Here is a 19,076-nt window from a genome sequence, read left to right as displayed (position 1 = left end):
GAGCCCTGGGCCTTGTCCCCCTAGACACCCATGTTGGAGAGCCCTAGACGTGTGGGGGCCTGGGACCACCCACGCCCTCCTCTGAATGCAAACGACTGTGCTCTCAGGATGGGGAAGGAGGGTGAGGGCGTCTGGGAGCAACCCACTGAGCACTGGCCACTGCCCTCTGGTTTCCCTCGCTGGAGAGCCTCTGGGGCAGGCGCTGGGGTGGAACCCTACCTCACCCACCTCCCAGGGCCACACTGCGGTCACCTTTGGGGGCTGGCCTGCGGCTCCGCCTCCGCCCAGTGGCCGGGCTCAGCTTCAGGGCCATCTGCACAGACCTTGAACTTCAAGCAGAATCAAAGGGATTTTAGAGTTTGGGTAAAAAAAAATCTCGTGATTTTTTTTTTTTTTTCAAATAGTTTGGGCTTGGCAAGTCCCAAGCTGTAGTGTGCCAAGCGCTCCTTCCTCCTATAATTTAAAGAAGAAAAAAAAAACAAAAAACAAAACCACTGTACATTTCAAGGGAAACGGCCCGTGCGCCACCGATCCTGCCACAGCCATCGCAATCACGGCTTAAAGAATCTGCTCCGCGTCTGGCAGACTCCCGGGGCCTCCTCCCCAGGTTGGTGACTTCCTATTTATCTTACTTTTGTCTTTCAACGAGGTGCTACCCCTGCAGGGAGTGAGAAGCCAGCCCAGGCCACAGGTGGCCAGGTGGGGCTTGCCAAGAACCCCTCCCCAGGGCAGGTGACCAGGATGCCGGGCCACACACCCCAGCCTGTGCAGGGATCCTAGGCTCTGAGGCCTGCCCTCTACCCTGCTGTCCATGGCAGAGATCAGGAATCCGACAGCCAATTGCCTGAACCACCCCACCGCCCCCCGCTGCCCAGTGTGCAGGACAGACACAGACCAGCCAATGCCCCCCACACATCCAAAAGGCCCAGACAGGCTCTGTTCAGTATTTTGGGGGCACATAGAGAGGGCTACCGACTGCTGTGTGGGCCAAGGAGGGAGCATGAAGAAGGCTTGGGGTCACAGCCAATGCCGGACTGAGTCCTGCCTCGTAAGAAGTCCCCTGGAAAATGTACTGAGGGTTGAAGGATAAAGGATGGTCTCCTCCATGGGCACATACCAAGCATTGGAGCTCCAGAGGGACCAAGAACCCTGGCTGGGCTCCCAGGACAGGCAGCAGGAGCCCCAAGACACATGGCCAGGAGCTTACAGAACTCCTCCCTGAGGCCCCACATCCTGCATTAGCGTGTTTTCTGTGGCCTTCAGTGGAGGATGGGACTGGTCCTTGCAGGGCCCTGTGCCATCTGCAGATGGGCCCCACATCCTCGTGTCACGACCAGCCACCAAGCCTATTTACAGGCCCAGGAGCCAAGCGTCCACAATGTTGAGCAGTGATTCCTGCTCAGACTAGGGGGTGAGCTTGCTCATACCCTCCACGTGCCCCATCGTACAGATCTACCCAGGTAGCAGAAGCCTGTCAGGCACAGAGAGCCCCCAAAACTGTGCCCAGAGGGCCACCCCGGCCTCCCAAGGGGCCATCTCTGTCATCCAGCCTTACACAGTGACCCACTGTCTAAAGATGGGGGAGGAGGGACGGCAGGCCCCGGGGAAGGAGCCCTCCTCCTCAGCAGGTGGAGGGTGTGGAAGCCTACATGGAGACACCCCCCACCCATTTCCAGGTCACCCTGGGAAAGCCCAGGCCACCAGGTTCCCTGCGGCAAGACGGTGCTGTCAGAACATGCGTGATGCTGAAGGAGTCTAAGAGGCCATGGGAAGCCTAGAGGGAGGATGGGACGCCGCCGGCTCCACAGAGAACCTGCCAGACGGTGGACATACAGCCCCGACAGCCGGCCATAATAGGGACATGGGCACTGGCCCCACAGACCAAGGACATGGAAGCCCCCCAAGCAGAAGTCAGCCAGACGGTCAGAACTGAAGGGCTTGGAGGCTGACCGTAGCAAACCACAGCAAGGATGCTGTTAAAGATGTTTCCATTTCAAGTCGGGCTTAACCCTGGAGCGCGGGATGGTTCAGCGTCAGCAGCTCTAGGAATACAATCCATGACAGTGAGAGGAGAAAAGAGAAATACAATCATCAAAGCAGAAGTGGAAAAACTCCATGTCCTCCCCCACTAAAATTTTAAAAACAAACATCTTAGCAAGGAAAGTGTAGAAGTGAATTTCTCTAACTTGATAAAGATTTTTTCTAGAAACCTTCAGCCAACATCATGATGAGTGGTAAAACTTTAAAAAGAAGTAGGAAAAAAACAAGTGTCTTCATGATTGTCAGTATTTTAAAACATTGCATCATCCACCAATATTTTACTGGAGATTTCAGGCGAGATCATAATATGTTTAAAAAAAAGAAAGAAAAGAGAAATATTTGGAAATTAAAAGGTCAAGTTCCGGCTAATTGTAGGCACTACCAAGAAATCAGAAGACAGTCAACTGAATTCCTATTAAAACTAGTCAGATAATTGGGACGCCCAGCTGGCTAAGTCCACAGAGTGAGGGTCTCCTGATCTTGGGGCCGTGAGTTCGAGCCCCATGGTGGGCATGGAGCCAACTTAAAACACAGAAAAGAACTGAATTAGTTGGGTGTTCTAGTCAGATTGTGAGTCAGATTGGAAGATCAGTGTTCCACAGTCACCACCTGTCTTGAACACAGCAATGACCCATGGAAATACGTTGTCAAAAATACTGTTCCTAACAGTCAAAAACGTCTAAAAATAAATCCAAAAATTTAAGTCTAGATGAGGAAAAGTATAAAACTTTACTGAAAAGCAATAAAAAAGTGAATAAAAAGGGAAATTTGAAATACATTGAATTCTCAATTTTGAGGGGGGAAAAATCAGTTCTCCTAAGCACTTATCTACCAATTCAGGGCAATTCCCATCTGTTATTCATGGGATTTGACGTGTTGAAGCCAAAGTTCTTGTGGAGGACAATATTTGAATAAATAGGCAAGAAATTTTCAAAGCTAAGAAATATACGTCCTGTAAAACTACCATGTTCAAGTCAGCATGGCCTCTGCCCAGAGAGAAATATACAGAGAAATCCAAGGATAAGAGCCCAGAAATAGATCTGTGTATGTTGGGAGCTATTTACTGGCTTATCACCCGTGGAGGAGTGGGGAAGAGGGAGGTCTGCAGCATGGATTGCAGGCAAGAGCTCGATCTTTAATCCACAGAGAGCTCCTCCGGATCAATAAGACAAAGACCAACGATGAAGGGGGAAATGGCAGCATGCTTGCACAGACAGGCCATGGGCTGAAGGAGACGCGCTCTACTCCTCCATCCTCAGTATCTGCTGAGAGTACTATCCCACATCCCATAGCTCAGCGGACATGTTTCGGAGCATCTGTCCTGTAGAAAGAGTGACGTGTGCTCACAGAAAGCCCCCGGTGCCGCTTTAATGTCATTTTTTCAAAATAACAACACTCTAGAGCAGAGGAGTGGATTCACCAAGGGAGAATGCAGCCATTTTGCAGAATGTAAGCAATGCATTGCAAATACCAAGGTGATCCACAGGTACAAATGCTGAAGGATCACAAGGACTTTGGGTGTAGTTTAAAAAAAAAAAAAAAAAAAGAAAGAAAGCTGCCCAACAGTCCAACAGTATGCCTGCTCAGCCCAAACAGATGTGCCCACGTAAAAACCCAGAGAAAGTTCTAGAAGGTCACATCTGCTGTGTTAACCTCAATCACACTGGAGGGAGGCTATGAATTGAAAGCATGAACAGGGACTTTCTGTCTTTATTGTTCATATATTTCTGAATTCGGAATTTGGTTTGAACAATCACATAGTCATGCACTATTAGAGTTTGGAGTTTTGTTGGGGCTTTTTTCAGGTTTTTAGAAAACTTTAAATGCTGGTGTGTTGGTCACACAAACCAGATGTGGCTGAGAGCAGCCATCTTCGGCCACTTTCACCTCCTCCTCCTCTAGCGCCGCCCCCTCTCCAATCAGGGCTGCTGCCAGTGGTCCCTGTCCCAGCTGATGGGACAGCCCCACTACGGGTCCTGCTAATCAGTACATGTGGCATCACTGCAGGCCCCCAGGGTCGCTCTGGGTGTTTCTGAGCACTACAGGGGGGCATGGCCAGCAGGTGAGGCCTCTGTGTGCTTCGCATCTCATGATTACCTTACAGTGCCCAATTCCAGATGGCCTGAGGGTGCAGCTGGAGAATCAGACACTTGTCGAGAATAGCTCCTTCTGGAAAATCTGCAGACAAAGTAGGAAGGAACTTCAGGCCAGAGGAAGTGGGCCTGGGGCTGGGGGTCTTCCTGAGGCAATGAGAGTAGCAGAAAGCACACCGTCGGGTGACCCACTTCTCTGTTAGAAGCTGGACACATCTGCGCATCCCACTCGAGCCTCATTCTGAACCCGGCCTTGAGGGTGTGTCTCACCCACTTAAGAGAGAGGCTCTGGGGGGGCCAGTCACTGGCAGTCTTCCTGGTAGACACAAATCCTGGGGCCGGGCTGTTGGTCTGGACAGGGCATGGGGCAAATATCCAGGTAGGGATGCTGCCCTTGGTTGCTGCCAGCCTGGGCAAAAGGGACTGTCCCCTTGCCCCAGGCCCTACTGGGAGTTCTGAGCTCAGGAGCCAGAGGTGGGGACCGGGAAGGGGCTTGGTGGGTGCAGCCATACTCCCCCATGGCCCCGCCTGGGCTGGGCAGCTGGCTTGCAGGGGAGGTGAACAGAGTAACTGATGCCTAGGCCAGTTCCTCTCCACATTCCTGGTCTGCTGTATGTGGCCCACGACCTCTCTGAGCTGGTGAGAAATGGGATGGGTGCGCATGGGGAAGCCTCTGTGGCAATTTGACACTGGGAGGGCGTGGATCTTGTACATTGCAAAGGTAGCAATCCATTGGACGTGGATGGGAAACCAAAAGCAGAGCCCAGAACCCCTGGCCCTCGACTGAGTTTGAGAAGCTCAGCTCTTCCCAGGGAACTTCCTCTCCCCCCATCCCAACCATGCCCACCAGAGGCTCCTGCTATCCCTGCAACCCCAGGCTTCCTGGGACAGACTCCAGCGTCCCAGTGACAAGTGCAATTCGACCAGGGCCTGAAGCTGCAGTGGGGAACCCTGACAGGCTGCTCCGAGTCCCAGGCTGTCCGCGTTCTGGAACGCACACATTGGGACCTCAGCAAGAATGTAGGTGTCCCACCCGGCTTCAAGACTTCAATTTACACTCAGGACAGCCCAGCTTTGTTCTGCTTTGTTTTGTTATTGAAGTAAAATCCACATAACGTGAAATTTACCATTTGAAAATGTTCATGCACTGAGCTCATTCGAAGTGTTGTATGATCACCCCCGGGGTTGCCTGGGGGCCTCCATCGTTACGTGTCTACCTTAGGCTCAGGTCATGATCTCAGGGTCCTGGGATCAATCCCCGAATCGGGCTCCTGCTCAGCAAGGAGACTGCCTCTCCCTCTTCTCCCTGCCCATGCTGTCTCTCTGTCCAGTAAATTTAAAAAGAGAAAACAAAAACAAAAACATTTTCATCCCCCAAGAAAGAAGCCCCTTACCTATTTGGGGTTACTTCTTGCCTCCCTGTCCCCCTAGCTCGGGGCCTCGCTCAGCTGCTTTCCGTGTCTGTGGGCTGCCTCGCTCCGGACCTTTCCTATAAGTGGAACGCACGACGTGGCTTTTGTGTCTGGTTTCCTTCACGGAGCCTAACGATTTCAGGATTCGTTCATGCCGCTGTGTGTGTCAGAACCTTAGCCCTTTTTGTGGCTGAATAATACTCTGTTGTGTGGGTGGGTCACACTTTGCTTATCTTTTCATTAGTCAATGGGCATGTGCTTGTTTCCAGTTTTGACTACTGTGACTAAGGCTGCTGTGAACATTCGTGCACCAGTTTTTGTCTGAGTACCTGGTTTCCATTCTTTCATTTAGACACGCAGGAGCAGAATGGCTAGATCCAATGATCAGTCTATGCTTTCTTTTTCGAGGAACTGCCAAACTGTTTCGCACGGCAGCTGCCCCATTTCCCATTCCCGTCAGCAGGGCACAAGGGTGCCAGACCCCCCACCCCTACCCTGGCCAACACTATTTTCCACCTGATCCCAGCCATCCTAGTGGGGATGATGGGCATCTCACTGGGGCCTGGAGTTGCATTTCCCTGGTGACTGATGACGTGGAGCCTCTTTTCATGCGTTTTGGCCATTTACGTATTTTCTTTGGAAAAATGTCTGCTCTAGCCCTCTGCCCACTTTTCAGAGGGTTGTTTGACCTTCTGTTGCGAAGCCAGAAGAGTCCATTCTAGATCCTGAATATGAAATCTTTCTCAGGGTTGTGATCTGCAAACATTTTCTCCCGCGTGTGGACTGTCTTTGCATTCTCCCTGCCCGGAAATTTTTAACGCTGACAGTCCAATGTATCTAGCCTTTTCTTGGCTGCCTGGGCTCTGGTGTTGTAGCTAAGAAACTGTCGCCAAGTCCAAGGCCGCAAAGATTCCCCCAGGGTTTTCTTCCGGGAGTTTTTATAATTTTGGCTCTTCGTGCAGGTCCCTCTGATCCATCTCGAGCTCATTTTTGTGTGTGGTGTGAGGTAGGGACCCAGCACCATCTGTTGAAGGAATGAGTCTTCCTCTCATTGGACGGTCTTGGCCCCCTTGTCGAAAAGCAGTTGACCATCAATGTATCAGGCCTTGTTTCCGACTTTCCATTCTCGTCCCTTGGTCTAGAGATTTCCCTCTAGGCAGGTATCAGGCTGTTTCAACTTGCTTCGTAGCGATGCAGTAAGTTTTTAAATTGGGAAGTGTCAGCCCCTTGGTTTTGTTGGGTTTTTTTTGGCCAATCAGGGAACAACTGACCATTTTTGTGCCCATTTTTCCTATAAAAACATGAAGACAGAGGCAGCAGGAGACCACATGTGGTGCCCGGGTGGCTCAGCCAGGCGCCCACATGCTGGAGGTAGTGATGGGGTGGGCTCTGGGGAGGCTAAGGGCTGTGTCTTCAGGGTCAGGGGCTGCTGGAGGCCCTGCCCCTACCCCGGCTCCACCCTCCCCTGGCTGAACCCCCCCCCCACCCCGCAGCATGCCTCCTCAGAAAGCCCCCACCTGCCAGAGAGCCCCCTAATCTCCCTGCAAGGCCAGCACCCTGAGAGGTTCCTGGGCCAAGGCTGAGGGCACAGGGGGGGTGCGGGGCAGCACCCCAGCTCCCTCCTCCAGTTCCTGTCCCTCCCTAGCCAGACCAGCCTCAGTCCTCAAATCAGCCCTGGGGAGCCCTTTGATCAAGGGCCCTCAGGAAGGCTGAGCTGCCCTGTCTGTCCCCTTCTCTGGAACAGCTTTGCCAGACCCTCACTGAAAGGTAAGCGTCAAGAGTCACTGCCATGGGCTGCCTCTGGGGAAGGGCCACCTTCCCCCCAGCACCTGCTCCTACCCAGCAAAAGTGGACCAGAACTGACCAGGGACTGGGGACGTGGGTTGAGCTGACCCCACGGTCCACTTTCCGGCGGTAGGCTGTGCTCACCGGCCTCTTCCCTAGCTCCTCAGCTGTGTCTGGTTCTGGCTCCCTGACTCCTTTATCCATGGAGACATCCCTGCTGTCCTTGGGGGCCCCCAATTTCCCTCAACCACTTGGCCAGACCATCCCCACCCTCTCCCCTGCCTCTGAGGCCAGTAGCCTGGCCCTATCTTGAAAAGACCACCCCATCCCACAGGCCTCAGGGGTCCCACTTCCCTGCTTCAGCCCTGTGTCCCTGGGGTGGGCTGGCAGGTCAGCATCAGATGCCCCCTCCCACCAGCAGGATTTTACTGCTGTACAGATACACACACAGGCAGACCCAGCACTTCCCCTCAACCTGCCACAGGGGGCTGGAACCTTCTCTCAGCTCCACTTGTCAGTGTCTCACCCCAGGGTCCATCTCAGGACTTGGCCTCACCTGTGCCAAGGTGGCAAGATCTTCCTCGTCTGGCAGGGCCCCTCTCCAAAGAAGGGTCTTCGCTGTGAGCCCCCAGATTTCCTCCCCACACCCCAGCCCTGCCCTGCGCCAGCCAGCCTCCTACAGTGCAGGCTATTCTGAGCCTCGTGGGGCCCAAGATGGGCCTGGGTCCTCCTCAGCTCCTCCTCCCTGCCCCTGCTCAGGAATTGCCAGCAAGGCCCTGGGAGCCACAGCCATCTCCTCCTCCCTGCCCGCCCCTGTGGCTCCTGGCCCTTTGTGGGGGATGGAGACAGGACCTTTCTGCTATCTGCTCCTCCAGGACTGGCTGACTCCCACCTCGACTCACTCACGCTCTCTGGCAGCCTCCCTGGGGAAGACCCTGGGACAACAGCCCCGTATCCCAGGGCCCCTCCATCAGGAGCAGCAAAGGTCAGGAAGGGAGGTCAGTTCCTTGAGCACAGCTCAGTGGCCACATGGCCTCGTGGAGTCACCAAGTCTCTCGTGTTTCGGCATCTAGGCCCACGAGGTGACCACAGGTCCCACACCTACAGGATCTCAGAAAGCACTTGGGGCTGACCACATGAGGTCATGTCCTTGGACACCGTGGAGAGCGGTGGGACACTCTGCAGGTGCCGAGGCACCGGACTTCCTGCCAGACCCAGATGCTGCTGGACATCCCTGAGGCCAACAGCAGGGGGTACACAGCTGCCATTGAGATCTGTCACACACCCAGCACCGGGGAGCATCTGGCCAGACCCAGCTCACCCAGTTTTAAACAATGGTACAACTCCCGAAGAACAAGTTAGTAGCTTGTTTTAGATGCTGATTTGTTCCTTTTTAAAAATGACAAGCGGAAACCAGACCCTCCTCCGGCCTCGAGGTGGACCCCTGGCTGCCACAGTATGGGCAGGACCGGGCCCGGTGCCTGGGCCGCCCTGTGTTCAGCCAGCTCATCCAGAGGGAAGTCCTTCCCTGGGCTTTCAGAGGGCACCTGGACACCGCGCATGCCCTGGGAAGGGTGATAAAAGGACAGTGGGTGGCCTCACCCAGCAAAGAGTGACCCCCCTCCCGCCCCCAGTTTTCAGGAGCCACATCTGCAGGACACACAGCCCCTCAGCTCCCAACCTCTGCAGCTGGAGGCCACCTCTCAGGCCTGCCCTGAGATTGAGAGAAGGTTCTGGGGGTAATCCACACATGTCTGGAGAATGACGAAGAATTTGGTTTGGTTTAATGGACGGTCGGGCCAGCCATGAGGCCGAGAGCGGGCCAGACCTGATGCAGAGCCATACCAAGCTCCCCAGCTTTGCTCTGCAGGCGGGCTGTGATTGGAACTGGTCTGGCTGGCACACTGAGAAGCCACAGAGCCCAGGACAGCGGAGGTGTGTGGAGGGAAGCACTGGCAGCCCAGCAGGAAAGCAGCGAGCTTCTGAGGCCCAGGCGCCCAAGGGGGCCAGGCATACATGTCTGCGCCAGGCAAATGGGTGCTGTGTCCCAACATGTCAGCCTGCGCCTGGGCACCCCGGGACTGGGCTTCCCCCTTCCTCTAGGAGCCAGGGAGGGGAAGGCAGCCCAGGGAAGACCGCAACCAGCCCCAGGCCAGAGCTGAGTGTGTGGGCCTTGTCCTCCAGCTGGGTGTGTGCTCAGACCTGAGAAACCGCCCCCAGCAGCTCCTCCTTCAGGTGCGGCCAGCCGCCGCCCCATGTGGATGACCGAGCCTTGCTCCTCCATCGGCTTTCCCTTCCCTGGCCGTGGATAAGAGAGGCATGCCCAGACTTCTGGCAGATCAAAGGGCTTGCTGGGCCCAGCAGGCTGCCAGGGAGCCTTGCCTTGAAGTCCACTGCCCCAGCTGGGGTTTGGAGAGAGGCGGGGCTCGGTAAGGGTAGGACCACCTTTGCAGAATAATGGCACCCAGATTTTCTGCATCCTGCAAACTTCCCCCAGGTGCTGCCCCAAAGGGCCGCCTGCCAAACTTGGGAAGCAAGGGTGCTGTGCAGCTAAGACTCAGAGTTGAGCTTCTCTGGAGTACATACCAGGCCTAGGCTTAGTGGCGGGGGGTGGAGAGGAGGGGGTAGATGGGATAGGGCTTCTAGAGTCCCACTGATTGTCCAGCAGGGCCAGACCAAAGCCACATTTCAGAGACTGCACACTGAAGCCATCCCTGGGAGTCTTGGGCCCAGGTCCTTCCTAAGGACAAGAGAACAGTTCAATGAGCAAAGCATTTTTCCCAAATGCCACCATCCTGAGACGGGGCAGCAGAGGCCAGAGAGCAGCTCGCCTCCTGTCTCCAGGGTCCTACAGAGCCACTCAGAGCCTGCTAGCCTGAGCTTCTGTCCATCAGGGACTCCGAGTGCTGCTGCAGAAAGCCCTGCCCGGCCAAGCCTCACCCAGGCCCAGGGTCACACCTATCCATCAGCCACACCCTGCGGTGCCCACTGCTTCCAGCAGGCTGTCCCTCCCCCAGTAGGGTCCCTAGCGTCCTGCAGAGCTACAGGACCCTGTGTCCTCTGCTCTGGCCCAGGACATCACACCACCTCCCAGGGCCCCCATTGATAGGGGTGCTCCAGCCCAGTCACCTCTGCCCTGTGCCCTCTGACCTCACACATCTTATCGCCAGCAGGACTCGGCCCTTGTCAGGGTACACAGGTAGCAGTAACATTCTGAGCAGGCACATGTGGATAGAAGCAACTTTTGACTGTTGGGTCTACTTGGAAACTTGCTTTTGGGTTACCAAAAGTCATCATGAGGCTCAACAGAGAAAAAGCTCTGTTGCTTCTCAGTAGCACCACCAACGGGCTCATACCCCTAGGTCGAAATCGGGGGCCCCACGTACCCAGATCCTCCTGGGCAGAGGCAGGAAGCGGAGGGCAGAGGGACCCTGAGCTGCAACACGTGCCCTCCAGGACTCAGGCCGCTCCTCCAGAAGAGGAAATGTTGGGGAGCCCACAGGCGCCCCACTGAGATGACCCTAAATGGCCCCTTTCTTCCCAGCTCCTCGCTTGGCAGCAGGGCCAATCCAGTGTCTGTCCCATGCCACTAACTCAAGGACCCAGGCAATTTTCGTTTTTATGAGTGGGCAAACAAATGGCCCACTCGAACCTTCCACCTTGCTGCCATACGTGTGCACCCACACGGCGGATAGGCCAACACCCCAAGCAGGAAGGGGTGGCCCCATCCCCGTGGCTGGGCCAAGGGACACACACAGCTCTGTCAGCCCTCACCCTCATCCCCAGGGATCCCCTGGCACACCCCCCTAATCCCCACTGCAGCTCCTGCCCGGCCAACGGAGGCCGTGGTAACGGCATGGGGGTGCTGGCGAACAGGGTGACATGGACCTGGCAGGCTCAGGTGGTCCCTCCCCAGTGACCCGGACCTGGTCCCCATGCCCCCAGCTGCTTGTGCCAAGCTGTGCCCAGGCCTGGCTGATGGGCGTCCCTCATCTGGCAGGAAGGATGGTCCACTGAGGCAGCCTGGGTCTTGGGAACAGGAGCTCTTGGCCGGGACGTGAGGCAGCTGCTCCGAGCAGATGACCCGGGATGGAGCTCAGGTCTGTAAAACCCAAGTATGCCCCTTGGTGGGGGGAGGGAGGCAAGCAAGGCTCTGTGGGCCATTCAACCGGACAGAAAGATGGCAAGGGATTCCGGGGTGCAGCCAGGACCTCCCCCGCAACATGCCCCCGCAGCCCTCGTCCCCACATCGGCAGCCTTCAGGAGAGCCACCTCCAGCAGTGACCGCCTAGCAGCCACATGTCTACAACCAACTTGCCGGCTGCCCCCTGTGCTCGGCTTCCTTGTTCCTTGTCATCAGTACTCTCCAGCAAGTGCGGCCCCATCAGAGCCAGGAGGACCACCCCACCTAAGGACCTCCTGGCCACGTGCCATCCCCACAGAAAGGCCCCGTCACAGCTCCTCTCCTTGCCCCTGGGCTAACTGCAGCGATTCAGGGAGCCGGAAGCCCTTCTCGAGGGGATGGAGCTGTTCCACACCTTGGAGGTGCCCCAGCTGGGCCATCCTGGAAACCTGCCACAGAAGCATAGCCCGTGGACCTTCTGGCTACCCTGCTGTCTGAAGACCCAGCAAAACCCTGGACACCAACCCCACCCTGAGGAATTTCCCGGTCTGGCTGGATTAAGAGGTGGCAACAGTGATCACCAAAACAAGACAGGAAGACCCTCCAGGAGGCTGAAGCCTCAGTCCTGGCTCCCGCCAGACCTGGAAGCATATGGCCATGGCCAGAGGTGAGCTCCTATAGACAGGCCCTGGGCCAGTGCTCCTAACCCTCCCACGGGTGGCCTCCGCCAGGCAGGCATGTGGTGTGGCAGGGAGAGGTGTCCAGGCGGCTGTGCCAGGCGTGGGCAAGGAGTAAGCCTGTGTGTATGTGCGCGCTGTAGGGGGGGTGGGGGCTCTATGAGTCACCAACATGATGAGGCAGCAGGTGCGTGGGGAGGGCAGGAGGTCTGTATACTTGGGTTGGGTCCGCACAGCCTCCCTCCATACAATGACTCAGTGTCTCTGGGTGAAGGGAGCAGCCTTCTCTGGGAGGTGGGGCAGGAGACCCCAGGTCCCTTCTGGGGCAGCTGAGTCAGTCCCTCAGGGAGGCAGGGGAGGGATGGCGGTCCACCGACCCTGCTCACAGCCCACCCGGCTGATGGCCTGCAGGCCAGGCAGGGAGGTGTGGGTGGCACCCCAGGGGCCTGCTCCCAGCAGGGAGGTCCAAGTCCAGGCACTCAGGGCCATGCTGCTGGTCATCTCAGGGTCCTCCTCAGGGGTACCACCAGGAGTGCCGGATTATTTGCTTTCCTCCCATTTCTGCCAGTTAGGCATCCAGGTTCATGGCCTGGTGGTCTCTGAGGCCTTTGCCCTACATGGCAGTGGGGAAAGCAGGAGGCCAGGGGAGAGGCCCAGCAGCCCGGGAAGAAAGAAACAGAGAAGCCCTCCAGACACCAGCGCCCTGGTCTTCTTACCTCCCTCTTCACAGATTCCCCCCACCCAACCCCCGCATGCCCAGTTCCCTCTGCAGCTAGGGGCGCTGCCCACTCACTGCACCAGCCTGCACCGGGCCTGTCAACCCCACCAGCCCCGGGAGCTCCCCGTCAAGCCCTCTGACCTGCACGCTCTCCTCACCTCCCAGGCTACCTGACCTGTTGTTGGCCGGAGAGGCTACCTGCCACCGCCCAACGCCCCAAGCCAATAGGGACGTTCTGCCTCGGTCACATTTGTTTCTCTGGGACCCACGCGGAGGGACCAAAAGCCCGCTGACAGTCTCCAATAACTAAGTCCTCGGCCGCCTGTCTGAAGGGCTGGGAAGGGTGGGGTCTGGCCTCCCAGCTAGTTTCCAGGGCACAGCCCCCCATCCGCCCCCACAAAAACCTCAGGTGCGAGCTGGAGCGGTGGCGGGGGGCGACTGCAGTGGACGTAGGGGGCGAGGGGCTGGTAAAGGGGTGCAGGCGAGGAGGGGGCGGCGCGCAAAGAAGAAGGAGGCGCGGCGGGAGGGGATGAGCGGGACGCGCAGCCAGGGCGCACGGAGGCAGGGCGAGAGCGAGGGAGGAGGAGACCGGAGGGAGGCCCAATTCGGCCGGGGGCGGGGAAGCCTCTGATAGGCGTGCGGGAGGCGTGACGTCATGTCCGGCGGGGGAAGCCCTGCCTCAGCGCCCCCGCCCCCGCCCTCAGAGTTGGGGGTGCCACCGCCCCGGGCGCTGGACTGGGGGGACCCGCCCCCGGGGACCCCGCCACGGCCCGCGCTCTCCCCGGCGGCCCCGCCTCCCTCCGGCCGTCCGCAGCTTCCCGCGAGCCGGCGGGGCCCAAGGCCCGCGGAGCTGGAAGAGCGCCTGGCGGACCCCTCGTCGCGCCCCGCGCCGCGCCCGGCCGCGCAGCTCCCCGCCCCGCGCGCCCCGCCCCTACCCGCCCCTACCCGCCCCGCCCCTGCTCTCCCCGCCCCACCCCGCCCCCTCCCCGGCTGCCGAGGGGCCGGGCCGCCCGCAGGGGAGGCGCCGAGCCGGGACTGCGCGCTCGCCCGCCGCTCTCTGTGCCGCCCGACCGAGCGGCCGGACCTCGCGCCCCGCGCGCCCCGCGCCGCCGGCTTTTGTTGTCGCCGCCTTCTCGGCCGCCGCCTCCTGCGGACCGCGAGCCGCACGCGCCGGGACCTTGGCTCTGCCCTTCGCCGGCGGGGGCTGCGCGGCCCCGGGCGGGATCCGAGAGAGGCGCGGGCGGGCGTGCGGCCGGGGCGCCCCGGCCCCGCCATGGAGCTGCGGGCCCGAGGTTGGTGGCTGCTTTGCGCGGCCGCCGCGCTGGCCGCCTGCGCCCGCGGGGACCCTGCCAGCAAGAGCCGGAGCTGCAGCGAAGTCCGCCAGATCTACGGCGCCAAGGGCTTCAGCCTAAGCGACGTGCCCCAGGCGGAGATCTCGGGTAAGTGAGGGCGCGGCCCGGGGGGCCCCGGACCCCGGCGTGTCTGGGGATTCTCCTGCGCACTCCTGCTCTCCCTTGGTCTGCCCTGCGCCCAGATCGCGCCGCCTTGTCTGCACCCCTCGGGCCCTCGCCTCCAAGTGCCGCCCGGGTCTCCTGCGCTCCGTTCGGCCGCCCTCCAGCCCCCAGCACGCACACCGGCCCCTTCCCCCGCTGAGCTGTCCTCGTGGGGCTGTGGGTCGGGCAGTCCCCGGCGGGGAGCGTCCTCCAGGGCCACAGCTAGAGCTGGGCGTCTTCGGCCATTGGCTCGGCCCTGCGCGGTGGCGGGGCGAGAGTCGGAGCCCCCGGGCGCACTGGGCTGGCTGCGGGGCTGGCTGTCTGGGCGCAGCTGACGGCGGTCTCGGGCTGGGGACTCCCAGTTGGCTGTTAGGGCCTCTTCGGGAGCCGCCTCCAGTGGGGCCTGAGGATTCCTGTGGGATCCCCAGCAGCGGCAGCCTAGCTGGGTTCAATTAGAGGTCCCCCATTCCTGGCGGGAGTGGGGCCCCTGAGAGGTGGAGTGCCAGCCCGGTGCCTGGGGGTGAGGCACGACCTCTGCCACCTGGAGCGGGAATGCCTGTAAACCCGGATTCCTGCCTGGGGAACTTGTGCTCGCTGGCCCGCTGGCTGGCGGGGCACTCTGGGCTGCCTCTGGCGGGGAGTCGAGCTGCAGGTGGTCGGCGCCTTGGATCCCGCCCAGGGGCCATGTCTTTTCTTTGTAAGAACATCGACCCTCCCAGGCATCCTCAGGCTTGCAGCTGCCCTCAGTCCTGCTCACCCTCTCCCTGTGAGCCTTTGAGGAGCTTTGGAGCCAGGGTATGTGAGGGTGGGGGGTGGAGTACAGTGTCCAAAGGACCACCCCGACCCCCGGGCTCCTCAAACTGCAAACGTGTGGGGAAGCGCACTTGGGTCCTGTGCGGTGTGCCTGGAACCAGGGAGCAGCAGCAGAGCAGACCAGCATTCCTCCAGGGAGGGATTTCTCCCAAACTAGGGGCAGCCATGTTCAAGTAAGAACTCTGCTCAAATGGTGACCCTGGGGGGACGAGGAATGACCACGGCTGCAGAAACTCTGAATGACAGAGGTGTGGAACATTGTGAGGCCCATGGCCCTGCCTCTCTGGGGAGTGGGAGAAAGGCAGCCGGGCTCTGACCCCCTGACCCCCAGAAGGTCGGACACAGAGAGAGCTGCCTTGAGAGGTCCTTTGACATATCTGCTCATCCTCCAGTGTTCTGGAGAGCCCCTCCACCCTCACAGGGACCCCAAAGCAGGCCTTCTTGTGTCTCCCTCGCTGAGAGTTCCTGTTACTATCAGGACTGCCTCTCTGGTGGGACAGGTGGACATGCCTGGGTGCCTGGGGCCAGCTCGGGGCCCTCTGCCCACCACTGCCCCTCCTCCCGCACAAACAGGAACTTTTGCCTGGGTGTCCCTGGCCTTTCCGCTGGATCCTGCCCCATGCCTGGGTCTCAAGGTCCACTGAGCCACTGCTCCCACCAAGCCCCAGATCTTGGATGGAAGCCTTCCCCTGTGCCTCTCTTTCTTGTATCCACTGCCACTTGGCCATTGTGTCCTTAGGGACCATCCTAAACTTACTCGAATCCACAGGCCTCTGTCCTGGTTAGGCCGAGAGACAGAGTGTCAGTCTGGGCAGCTGCCAACGGCTGGGAGACAGTGGGGCAAACGGGATGCAGAGGTGGGGCTGGGCTGGGGCTGGGAGCTGGGTTTTGTTCCCCTTCAGTTGGACGCAGTGGAGTAGGGACCCGGGGCAATCAAAGTGCATCTCAGTCTGTGAGTGTGATGGGTGCACATGGGGTGCTGTCTGTCTGTCCAGCTGGAGGAGGATGGCTACTCAGCAGCTGTCTTAGCATCGTGCTGGTCAGGGCTCGAGTGCTGCCCTCCCTTGGGCCTGGAACGCTGGGGACTGCGGTCCGGGCAGGGTCACCGCCCTCCCTGCCAGGGCCCCTTTCTCCCGGCACCCCAAGCCTTCTCCATCCTAGGGCCAAGGGCTTCAGAGGAGCTCCTCTCCCTGACCCCCTGCAGCTAAAGCTCCCAAGAGCACTGCAACTCCAGAGGGCCCTACAGGGCCAGGCACTGAGATGAGTGCCAGCGCCACGTGGAGCAAAGGATACAGGGTGACCTCCCGGGGCAGCAGCAAGCCCTGTGTCCCCTCCTGTTGCGACTGGGCCTGGCCTCTGTGGGCCAGGCGCCCTCTGGTGGCCTGAGCACACGGCCTCTCTGGGAGCCCTGGCCTTGGTCTCCTCTCCCAGGCGCCAGGCCACCAGCTCCCTGCCCTGGGGTCGCCACCTGGTGAAAACCCACCCTGATTCAGCAGGCGCTGATGGTGGGGGGGAGGCAAGGAGAGGGCCCTAGGTCTTCGGGCTGTGTTTCCAGCCTCCGTTGGGGGACCAGAAATGTCAGTGAGCTTGTGAGAGTGGGGAATGTCGGGGCTCCCGGGTTTCCCAGGGCTCCCGTGTGGGACTTCCTGTGATGTTTTTGGGCGGCTGGGCCTGGCATTCGGTGATGACAGCTGTCGTCGTTTTACAGGGGAAGAAGTGGTCCTGGGGGTTTCGCAGCCCGGTAAGGCCACAGGGGAACCCTCCCTCTGGCCAGTGTGCTTCAGAGCCAGTGAGGGCCACTAGTCCAAGCCTGCCCAGGGCCCCTCTGCGGGTGTGGGGCAAACGCCGAGCCCCATGCTGGCTCGCACAGGCATATAGGCCCACCGGTGCTGACCAGCTTGCTCCTGGTTCCCAGCTTGCTCCTGGCTCCTGGACATCTCTCAGCACCACTCTGGCCTCCCGACACTCGAGTGATGTCCTTTGCATGGCTCTGACCCTTCCTGGGCTGCTGGGGACAGGGACCACCTCTGTCTGTACACTTCTCTGCCATAGCCACAAAACCTGGCCCAGTTCCCGGCACTGGGGAGGTTCTCAGTCTGGGGACCCACCTGTGTCCTGCTCTCTGTGGAGCCATGCAGGGTGGGCTGGGGCTGACCAAGGGCCTTGGCAAAGCGGGAGGAGTCTAGGGATCCAGGACTGGAGGTTGGAGGCCAGAGGGGCCTGTCCATGCAATGAGAACCAGTTAGCTACCCCTCTGCCCTCCTGCCAGCAAGGGAGGCCTCCTACAGGAGGCCACAGCAGGGACCACACTTGGGCCCATCGACAGAAACCATGGCTTCTGTGTACCAGCTTTGACTGCGGGGGTGGCAAGGGATTCTAGGGGAGAGCCCTCAGAAGCCCCAGCCCTGCCCCCCACACCGCAGGGAGGGCCTTCCTGGCTGGGCCCAAGAGAACCCACCTAGCATCTGTCCCTGAGCTGGGGGCTGGGGGCTCTCCCAAGCCACCTGGCTCATGGCCTGAGTCTCCAGACCGTCCTCGGCCCCCAGTTGTGCCGCCATTCTGGCCCTCCACTGTTCGAGGACCTGTGGTTTCATCATCCCCAGCTTTGAGATGGGGGGGAGGCACGTGGTGGGGAGGCCCAAGGGAGCCAGGATTCGCAAGGGCCACCCGCATGATGCAACGGTCTGAGCACCTTGCCGGACATGCTGCCGTGCTCCTGCGAGAGGAGGGACATCCTCCCCAGGCCTGGGTTCAGAAGGCAGTCCTGTTGCGCCAGATTCCTGCCCCACTTGGCCTCTCTGCCTCTGCATCTTCATGCATGACAGAGTAACAGTCACAAGCCCCCTGAAGGTCCCCAGGAGGGACGCTGGCCCCATGCACTGCCTGCTGGCCCTGGTGCATGTTCTGCCCCTCACCCCTGCCCCGAAATCTCTGCAGGCCCAGGCAGACCCCCTCAGTCAGCGGCGTCCAGTGCTTGAGAGCCCTTTTTAGGACCAAGACTCAGTGCACGTCTCTTCCTGCTTCTGTCTCCCTGATGTATCAGATGAGGACAGGTGTTCTTAGACCTGACTTACAGATGAGTAAAACAAGGCCCAGGGAAGCCACGTAACTTTGCTAAGCGCACGTAGGCCACTTGAGACAGGCCACTAGGGATGGCAACCCAGTCTGTTGACCCCAAAGCCTGTGGCATTCACTGCTGCCCAGTCCTGGGTTCCTGAGTTTTCTGGAGGTCTCAAGCCCTTCCAGTCCAGAGGCCAGGAATAGAAATCCCAGGCCAGGCCACAGCCGATCATCAGCTGCCTTTTCCTGATGCCTCTCTGGGGCCTGGCTCCATTTCTGAGGCCGGCTAAGAACCTGTGTGAGCTGAACTCCCCCTGAGCCTTTGGTCTGGCCTCCTGAGCCTTTGGTCTGGCCTCCGTGTCTCCATCAGGACAGGGCTGTGGGTGAATCAGCCTTCCATGTAGCTGAGCTTTGTCCTCCGCCTGGTCCTCCGTGCCTGTCTGCTGAAGGCCAGCTCTTCAGTGGGCCTCGTGGTGTGCTGCTCCTGCCCCGATAACGAGGGCTGTTCCTAGGCACCAGGGCGTGAATCAGGTGACCCCTGGGCGGACACAGTGTGGCCCGACTGTGTCTTACTGGCCAGTGCAAGGAGCAGCCAGTATGTCCCCCGCACCACACTAGGCCGGGTCCCCAGGAGTCACAGACAAATGCCTGATCCAGGGGCAAATGAGCCTAGGAGATGGGAGATGTTGGTCTGGTTCCATGCAGGCAGTAATGAAGGAACAGTGTAAGCCTGAACTGGAAGGCCTTTGGGGCCACAGAGGCCTCCTGGGAGAGGGACTGGGGACACACTGGCCTGGCAGCAGGCCGGGCGTCAGAGCCAGGAGGAGAGCCCAGTTGGCTGGTATGGGCGTGTCCAGGCCCG

The 19,076-nt window shown here is 59.4% G+C and overlaps 1 protein-coding gene across 1 annotated transcript in view; it reads left to right on the top strand.

Moving 5' to 3' along the window:
- The first annotated feature begins 13,862 nt into the window (after nucleotides 1-13,862).
- Nucleotides 13,863-19,076, top strand: part of GPC1 (glypican 1) — a 28,675-nt gene continuing 23,461 nt past the window's right edge. The window contains exon 1 of the mRNA XM_059167519.1: nucleotides 13,863-14,287. Within this exon, the coding sequence (XP_059023502.1) occupies nucleotides 14,122-14,287 (166 nt within the window). The 5' untranslated portion in view covers nucleotides 13,863-14,121. The remainder of the gene's footprint in view (nucleotides 14,288-19,076) is intronic.

This window comes from Mustela lutreola, chromosome 3 (assembly GCF_030435805.1).
Source record: "Mustela lutreola isolate mMusLut2 chromosome 3, mMusLut2.pri, whole genome shotgun sequence".
NCBI classification, from domain to species: Eukaryota; Metazoa; Chordata; class Mammalia; order Carnivora; family Mustelidae; genus Mustela; species Mustela lutreola.
Note: the sequence above shows the minus strand (reverse complement) of the source record. Positions and strands in the feature narration are given on the sequence as shown.